This window comes from Octopus bimaculoides, chromosome 24 (genome assembly GCF_001194135.2).
Source record: "Octopus bimaculoides isolate UCB-OBI-ISO-001 chromosome 24, ASM119413v2, whole genome shotgun sequence".
Classification (NCBI taxonomy): Eukaryota; Metazoa; Mollusca; class Cephalopoda; order Octopoda; family Octopodidae; genus Octopus; species Octopus bimaculoides.
Genome location: NC_069004.1, coordinates 22,320,530 through 22,330,366, shown reverse-complemented (window position 1 = coordinate 22,330,366; position 9,837 = coordinate 22,320,530). Strand labels below are relative to the sequence as shown.

The window sequence follows — 9,837 nt, the reverse complement described above, 5'->3', positions numbered from 1 at the left end:
ACAGTGCTAAAACAGTGACCTTTGAGCTGCATTTCTATCTTGGAGAAGAGATGGAAGTCTGCAGGTGCTAAATCTGGTGAATAGGGTGGATATGGAAGCAATACCATGTTGTTTTTGGTGAGAGAGTCATGAGGAGAGCTTGGTGACAGGGTCCATTGTCATCTTGAAGAATCCAGTTCCTCGCACTCCACAGATTTGCTCACTTTCACTGAATGTCCTCCCTCAATGCTTCAAAATATTATTGATTATCCTCCAACCATCCTCATGCACAAATTGATGAATTTTCTCTACATTTCCAGAGGTGGCACTCACGGCAGGTATTTCAGATCGTTCATTGTCTTCCAGGGACATTCTTCCACTTTTGAAGTGCCTATGTCACTTGAAACATTGCATACAACCTATTGCCTCATTGCCATAAGCTTGTCGAAGCATGCTCAATGTCTCTGTAGCAGACTTCCCAAATTCAACGCAAAATTTCCTGTTGGCTCTTTGTTCCAGCTTCCAGTCCATGACAAAAATCACAGACTACAGCATAGGCATGATCACAAAAACACAAATTTCACAACTTGCGAAGTAAACACAGCAATGTCACTTGGCACACTGCCTCATGAAGGTCACTTCTAGCTCCAACTGTGCACGTATCCATGTACTGCCATCTGTTGGTGTGCTACAGAACTAGTTTGGGAACATTTTGATATCATCTTGTGTAATGGGCTAAGGTTCACTACAGCTATTCCAAACATATTTTTGTTTATTGATGAACAAATCAATTACATCATGTAAAAAAACAGTTTTTTTTTTTGAGGTGAATTAAAAAATAAAACTTAACATTTAAAATTTTTCACCTAAATAGTATAGGAAGTATATTGACTCCCTTGTCTTGGTGCCAGTTGAGAGAGTAAGTTGGGAAATGATGTTAAATATACATGGCAATAAACCTGTCAACATCTCTAGAGCAGGGATAAAGAGGAAAAAAAGAAAAAGAAACTCATATCCCAGGCAAAGGGGTTTGGGGAGGGGGCAGGGAGTGGAACCAATTCCAGATAAAGGCTCATTAATTATCAATATGCCATTAAAACAGGCAAGAGAAAAAAGGAAGATGAGTAATAAAAATAAAAGTGACATAGGATCATCATTATAAGGGAATGATAAAAAATGAAAAGACAGTACTATGGAATGGAAATTAATGTAAAGAAAACAAAATTACCGAAAACAAACAATACATATTAAACATAAATATTACAATTGAAAAGGAAAAGTCAATTGAAACAACACTAAGAAAATAAACCTGGGATATATGCAATCAGAAAACTGGAAATATGTAGCAGATATAAAAAAAGTGCCATTTGAGAGAGGTAGAAAAAGTCATTTGAAAAAAAAATCAAACATTCTAACATCAAGAAACATTAATATCAATGGCAGAAGATTATTAAAATGCTATGTTTAGACCACTCAACTCTGTAGAGCTGAAACATGGACATTAACAAAAATATTATGAAATAAACTAGAAGACTTTGAATGGTAGGTATATAGAGGACTTCTGAGAATATTATGGACAAAACCAATGATGGAGTAGCAAAAATAGCAAAAACTAAGAAAATTTTATTAGACACCATCAAAGAGAAAAGTAAAACATTTTGGACACTTAATTAGAAAAAATGGTTTACAGAAAGTATTACTCAAAAGCAAAATGGGAATAAATAGGAAGAGAGGTAGAGGAAAACCCAAAATTATGCTAGATTTATATTAACAAGAATTGGGTAGCCATAAAGTTATTGTGAATGTGTAAGAACAGATAAAAAAATAACTGAAATGGTAATCAATGGTATTCAACATAATGAATGCAGATGATATACATACATACATACATACATATATATATATATATATATATATATATATATATATATTTATGTATGTATGATATATATATTGGGTCATCCCATAAATAATGCAGTTTTTTTAATAATTTTATTTTTCAAAATTAAAATAAACAAAGTTCTTTTTTAATCTAAAATATACTCTCCTTCATTTTCTACAATGCTCTTCCATCTATCTGATAGACTTGCAAGGTTCCTCTTCCAAAATTCACTTGTCCATGATGAAAAATACTCTTCCACTACTGTTCTGACCTTGTCTACAAATTTCATTTTTTTACCATCCAAATGATTTTGAAGACTGTGGAATAAATGATAATCAGATGTGACAATGTTCAGCGAATATGGTGGGTGGGGCATCATTTCCCATTCAAAGTGCTCCAGCCTTTGGAATGTCATCGTCACTGTATGTGGCTGACCACTATTGTGGTGGAAGAACACTTTTCATCCTGAAACCAAAGATAGTCATTTTTCTCCAAGCACTGACTTGAATGACTGGTTGAATGACCAAACCCAATCTTCTCTGCTAGTTTCTCAACAGTTATGATGGGATTTTGTTCCACCAGGGTTTTGGATGCATTCAAAATACGTCCAACAGGAAGAATTATGGTCATCTATGATCAATCTCATCAGGAAGGATATAAAAAACAACACAAATGTCTATTTGATGAGCGTTGTTGTTTTTATCTTTCCTGATGAGATTGATGCATAGTTGACCATAATTCTTCCTGTTGGACATATTTTGAATGCATCCATCGAAACATATGTAGAAAATATGAAGACATAAATGTTTTAATAACATGATGAGCGTTTGTCTCCTTTTTTAATTTTTGTTATATATATATATATACATACATACATACATATATATATATATATATATATATATATATAGTAGTAGTAACAGTTGCATGGCTCAGTGGTTAGAGCGTCAAGCTTACGTTCGTGAGGTTGTGAGTTCAAATGCCGGACTGGGTTGCATGTTGTGTTCTTGAGCAAGACACTTTATTTCATATTGCTCCAGTTCACTCAGCTGTAGAAATGAGTTGCGACATCACAGGTGCCAAGGTGTATTGGCCTTTGCCTTTCCCTTAGATAACACTGGTGGTGTGGAGAGGGGAGGCCGGTATGCATGGGTGACTGCTGGTCTTCCATAAACAACCTTGCCTGGATTTCTGCCCAGGAGAGTAACTTTCTAGGTGCAATCCCATGGTCAGTCATGACCAAAGGGTTCTCAACACTAAATGATATACATATTCACAATGGAATATAACAAAGAACAGCTCCCATTTTTAGACATCATGATAAAAAAAAAGTCAACAATCAAATCATGACTGACATCTATTATAAACCAACTGACTCAAAAGAATATCTCCTCTTTAGCTTCATGCCTGAAACACATCAAAATAAATATCCCTTTCAATTTGGCAAAAAGGATTTGCACAATAATGTCTGATAAAACAACTCAGGACCTTTGTCTTCAAGACCTCAAAACAACGCTTACTGAAAGACAATATCCACCCTCACTTATAGATGAGAAAATTAAACGTGCCAAAAAATTAGACATAAAAACACTAAGAACAACAAAACATAATACCATACCTCATCTCAAAACACTACTATTTATATCAACACACAACCTCAGAAGCAGTGAGGCATTCAACACTATTGTGCAAAATCTTCCTTTACTAACTAGAGATCCAAAAATGAACGACATTCTGAAAATGCACAAACTCATCAAATGCAAAAAGCAACACAAATCGCTAAAGAGACTACTAACAAATGCTAAGCTTTACAAAACAACCACGAAACCAATGGTTAAAAAATGTGGACACCCAAACTGTGGAACCTGCCCTAACTTACTTGAAGGCTCAGAGTTCCTTTTCAAACAAGGACAGAAGTTTGCAATTAAAACTAGTTTCACTTGTGCCTCTGAGAACTTAATTTATGTAATAATCTGCTCTGGTTGTGGACACAACTATATTGGATAGACAAGCATGACCTTGAGAAGGAGAACCACTCTACATAAAGAGCAAATCCGTTTCCCGCAATACAGGTAAATTCCTCTCAGTGAACATATAGAAAAATGTGCAGATAACATCAAACCAAATTTCACAGTCTTCCCCTTCTACCAGCACAAAGACACAATCTCTCCACAAGAACGTTTAAATAAAGAAGCTTTTTCATTGAAAAATACAGAACACGTCTTAATATGCACGCATAACCAACTTTTATCTTTTTACATATTTCAATTCACGATTACATCACACTACATATATCCCCTCACTAAACAAGTTTTTCAAAACCTTTTTTTTTTTTGTGTGTGTACATATATATTCCCCTCCCCTTACCGAAAGCTGAACAGTTATCTCCCTTGCCCACAACAACAACAATAACGATAACCAATTACCTCCCCTTATTTTTCTACTTGTGAAATTATTTACTCGTAAATATCATCACACACAACACGGGCAAAAATTTCTTCTTAAGAAAATACATATTCAAATAAGTAAACCATAATATCATGAATGGCGAAAGCGAAACCGGTCGATATATTAAAAATTATATTGAAACTATGTAAAGTGTGTGTGTGTATATATATATATATATATATATATATATATATACAAGTCAATTTAAACATGAACAAGCAAGAAAAAACACGAAAAAACAACGCGAGAATGTGGAATAAGTACATTGTTATTGGGCACTCAGGAAAGGAAAGATGATAAAGGCTATTTGGGAACAATGTGGTTGTCCCGAAAGGGATGATGTTACTGTTGTTTTAGCCCCAAAACAATAGTAATAGCCATTACTTTAAAGAACTGTTACTGAATGTCTCTCTTTGAAAGATTTAGAAATAATAATATTTATATATAAATATATATCATCTTATAAGCTTAAAGCTTATAGCAATCACCGCACAATGACTAAAGAAAATAGTGAGTGAAATTTAGGAGATGCAACCTGTACAGTAGAGTGTGTGTGTCAGTGTGTGTGTGTGTGTGTGTGTGTCAGTGTGTGTATATACGTACATAATGCATATATATAAATATATTTTAAGAAAAAATCCAAATACCACCCAGGAAGCTTTGTTTAACATGCCTCTTTGAGACAACAAGAAGGATGATCAAAGCCATGTGCTGGGAAGCCAAATTTTCTTGGAACCTAATCACCTCACATCTGTGGATAAATTCAGCTCCAGATCATGAAGATGAAGAACTTTTGAATCTTCCAGATGAAGAACTTTTGAATCTGATTAGATAAACAACATCAAAAGAGCATTTCAGCAGTATTTAAAACTCTTCCTATGAGATGACAGAGGACTGAGATATGTAGCCCATTGCTGTACTCAAGACCCATTCACTACAACAGAATTGAGATCCTAAAACCAAGACACCACATAAAAAACATTGGTGTGGGTACTGATGTCCCATAAAAAGCACTGGTGCTGATACCACGTAAAAAGCACTGATGATGGTACCATGTAAAAAGCACCTGGTACATTCTGTAAAAGTGGTCAGCATTAGGAAGGGTATCCATTTGTGGAAAACAAGCCAAAACAGAGTATGGAACCTAGTGCAAACCTTGGCCTTGCCAGTTCCTGTGAAGCAGTCCACACAATGTTGATGATGATTGATGATTCCTAAACTGTTTTCACATTATTCATGGTACACTTCAATCGCCTAATATAGATATTCTTACTGACAAAACAATGGGAGTATACAAAAAGAAACAAACTCTATGCTCAAATAACTTTGTACAAATGCCATCATTAAAATGTACAAAAAAAAAAAATCCTCAAACATCTCAACATATAATGAGAAAAACATACAAATGAAGGAGCTGGCTACTCTCTGAAAGATAGATCATATGGGCCACCTCATCATGTGCCCCCCTACATGTATTATTCTTAAGGTCCTTATGCTCAATTTTTTTTTCTAACATGATAATCAACCATTCTAAGAGTGAGATAGACATTATAGTAAATATTTTCTTAATGCCATTAAACCTTTAGCATTCACATTATTCTGTCAAAAGTTAAGCTTATTTATTCACAGTTTTGAATTAATCATGCCTTTATCTTGTAGCTTTGAAATTTTGATGAGGTAACTGTAAATTTTTGGAATGATATTGTAGGGTTACTGTGCGAAGCCAGATATGGCCAGTTTGAACATAAAACAGGTGGAATACTTTAACTGAATATGGCTGGTTTAAATGTTAAAGGGTTAAATCTGATTTCAGATGGCTATAGTATTGATTCAAATGGACTAGTGCTGCTGTAATCAACTAGTTTCACAGAACATCAACCCCAGTACTGAACTGGTACTTATTTCATCAACCCCAAAAGAATGAAAGGTAAAGTCCACCTCGACAGAATTTGAACTTAGAAAGTAAAGACGGATGAAATGCCACTAAGCATTTTGCCTGGTGTGCTAACAATTCTGCCAGCTGGCTGTCTTTTTCTCCCCTTCAATATTGAATTCACTCCTTCTGAAAGCCCTAGATTTGACCAACAATTTACTAGAATCAATGGTCTCAACATCAGAATCATTCTAAATACTAGAAAGTCACTCCTGTGTTATGATTCTTACTGGACAAAAAAGAAGGCAACCAATGTTTGATGGTTCTGTTTGGAGCTATAATTGGACTGATGTTGTTGGTTTCATCAGGTTCTTTAACCTAGATACCTTAAAAAATATATCCATTCCCACAGTTCAACCTTGCACAGGGTCAATAGCTGGGCAATCTCAAGCCACAAGAATTGCTATACCATAGATAAGTTCGGGATGAATCTTATAAATATATTCAAAGAATTTAGCCTTACGATAACATCCTGAACTGACTTCCTAAGTCTTGCCCTAAACCACAAAACAAGCAACTATTCTTTCTACAGAAAACCCATTGAGAAAACTGTTTATATCCACAGAAATTCAAATCAACCTTCATATATACATATGTACACAAACACAAATACGCAAACATACATATACACATTATATATGTATATAATATATATATATCTACATATACATATATGTATATACACACATACATAGTAATATATATGCATATGTATTTATACACATGTATATAAATATATAGATATCTGATTGAATCTTTGCGTCAACATGTACCTCCTTGTGACAATGTAGTCTCTAATCTAATCAAGATATCTTTGGCCTGAAGACTAGCCGGCAGTATACATCTCACTTGGATTTTACCACTTCTGAGGTTCCACTCGCTATGAAATATATGTAGCCCAGATTTCCCATACTCCATTCTGTAATTCTTGTATTTTTTTTTCGCACACTCCCTGGTTGCCTACCGAGGAATATAAAAAGAACTTATTTCAGCTCATTGTTCTTTGATAAAAGTTAAAAAATCCACAACCTTCCATCTCAATAAACCACTATTGTTCCTGGAAGTTGTTTTATATTCACTACGGATTGCTTGAAGCTAACTTTCTTCTTACACCTCAATCCCTGGATCTTATATATATATATATACACACACACACACAAGCATACAGACATATATATATCTCTACCTTGACTTTTTTTCCACATATATATATATATATAATATATATACTCTTTACACTTTAATTTGTTTCAGTCATTTGACTGCTGCCATGCTGGAGCACTACCTTTGGTAGACGGAAACTGAAAGAAGCCCGCCGTGTATATATACACACACACACACACGCACACACACATACGCACACACACGTACACACACACACACACACATATATATATTTATGTATTTGTGTGTCTGTGTTTGTCCCCCCATCATTGCTTGACACTGATGTTGGTGTGTTTACACCAACAAAAGAGACCAGTAGTATAAGTAATAGGCTTACAAAGAATAAGTAGTGGGGTTGATTTGTTCGACTAAAAGTAGTGCTCCAGCATGGCCACATTCAAAGGACTGAAACAAGTAAAAGAATAAAAGAATATATGTATATGTGTGTATATATATATATATATATATATATATATATATATAATATACGCACACACATTCACACACACAAATATGCACATACATTCAGACACGTATATATATATATATATTTATGTATGTATAACTATACATACATGTGTATGTACACACATACATGCACTGATTTCTTCCTCTCCCAATAATTGAATGTGTGGCGAAGCGACTCTCTTTAAGATGTCACCATTGTTGACTCGATTCTCTGAAATATTCATGTATATATATTTCTGAAAATTATTTTCTGCTAGCAATTTCTGGCGCCTTCGTGCAACCGTAGTTTTTGATGTGTCATCGTAGAAGTACTGTCAGCAGCAGTAGTTAGAAAGTGTTTTAGTAGTGGAAGCTTCAGCGGCGGACTGAGACGAACTGCCAGCAAGAATAAGGATGGATACCGGATAAAAGACTTAAAGACTACTCGTTTTTCGCAGAATCGGCACCATTGGACTAAAACCTTCACTACAAAGAAGAAACTGGATTATCTTTTATTTTTCCTGTTCGTCAATCTTGGAATTTTTGGTACACTGGAAGAATTAAAAGTTGCTCGAAAGATCTGATGTGCTGAAAACAAACTACTAAAAAAAAAAAAAAAAAAGAGAAAAAAGAAAAAAATCAACCTCCCCGAGAAAGAAACAGAAGCTAAAGGCAAGCACAGTAGTATATATATATATATTAGGGAGAGAGAGAGAGAGAGAGAGAGATAACAAAAACAGGAGATACCCGAAGAATTTTGTTTCTCTATTTCTCTAGCATCGTCCTCATATTGTGATATTGTGTATGTCTATATATACACACACACATACATTCATATATACATACTCACACATACACTTAAGTATTGATGCTGTGATGCTGCTACTATGACTAACAGTTAACTTTTAAACGGCACATCATTCACATGTATACATATACACAGTCACACGTGATACTCGCTCATAAACTTATCTCTATGTGTTTATACAGAGATCTAGCTTAATATATATATATATATATATATAGTGAATATGTCGCCAAGAATGTGTGCAAGAAAGTTAGTGGCGCACTTGGTCGGATGCTACAGCCGCTGATAAACGAACGGCTTAGTAGGGGGGTGAAAACGAAGCACCGATCCTGATAGTGTTGTTTCGGGGGGAGGGGAAGTTTCAGTTAGAATTTTGGTGACTTCGCAGAAATTATATCATGATGTGTGTGTAGAAAGTGTGATAATGAAGTGTTAGGAAATTGTTGTTCCACGATCTCGTCGAAGACGAGTGGAAGAGTGAATGAAAGAGTAGGAATAAAGTGGGGGAATATATCGCTCAAAGAAAACAATAAGAAAACAGTCATCTATACGAACAACATTTAACAATTGTAATACATTTCTCTGGGAACGAAACGAAAGATATAAGAGGGAAAGGGTTTTCTTTTTGTCCCTTTGGTCAGGATCGGAAGTAAGTTACAATAAATAATTGGTTAGTGAAAGGGTTACTCAGCTTGCTTGTGTGTGTGCATATACATAGAGTTTTGTTTTACAATTTCTTTAGAGTTCGTTGTTTGTCGCCTGCTTCAGTACCATGTATTCTTCGAATGTATCTCGGTCAACAGGGAGGTTGGACTCCATGACCAACTCCCTACCTAATTCTCGCAGTGGTCACCATTATTCTTCGTTATCGTCTCCATCCAAGTCTTCTAATGGCTCACTGATTGAGCATCGTAAGCACAGCGGAGGGACCAGCGGTACTTCATCTGTCTCGTCCAAATTATTGTCTCCGCGCCGAAGTAGGTCCAGCGGAACGGATAGTAGTAGCCAAGGTAGCCGTTCCAGCAGCCCCCTAGACATGTCCACAGACAGCATTCAGTCTGTAAATTCAGCATACAACCTGAGCCAATCTTATGTCCTAGATGGGCACACAAGTCCGATTCCTTCCCTCTATGACAGCCGTTCCAGTAGCATGACTAGTGTAAGAAGCTTTATGCG

General features: G+C 35.4%; 1 protein-coding gene across 3 annotated transcripts in view; it reads left to right on the top strand.

Moving 5' to 3' along the window:
• The first annotated feature begins 8,084 nt into the window (after positions 1-8,084).
• LOC106880220 (ELKS/Rab6-interacting/CAST family member 1) overlaps positions 8,085-9,837 on the top strand; it is a 301,414-nt gene continuing 299,661 nt past the window's right edge. Inside the window, exon 1 of one of the 3 annotated variants that reach the window (XM_052976221.1) lies at positions 8,085-9,837. This exon is cut by the window's right edge and continues 586 nt beyond it. In XM_052976221.1, the coding sequence (XP_052832181.1) occupies positions 9,434-9,837 (404 nt within the window). In that variant the 5' untranslated portion in view covers positions 8,085-9,433. The other 2 variants (XM_052976222.1, XM_052976223.1) reach the window with 2 other exon arrangements.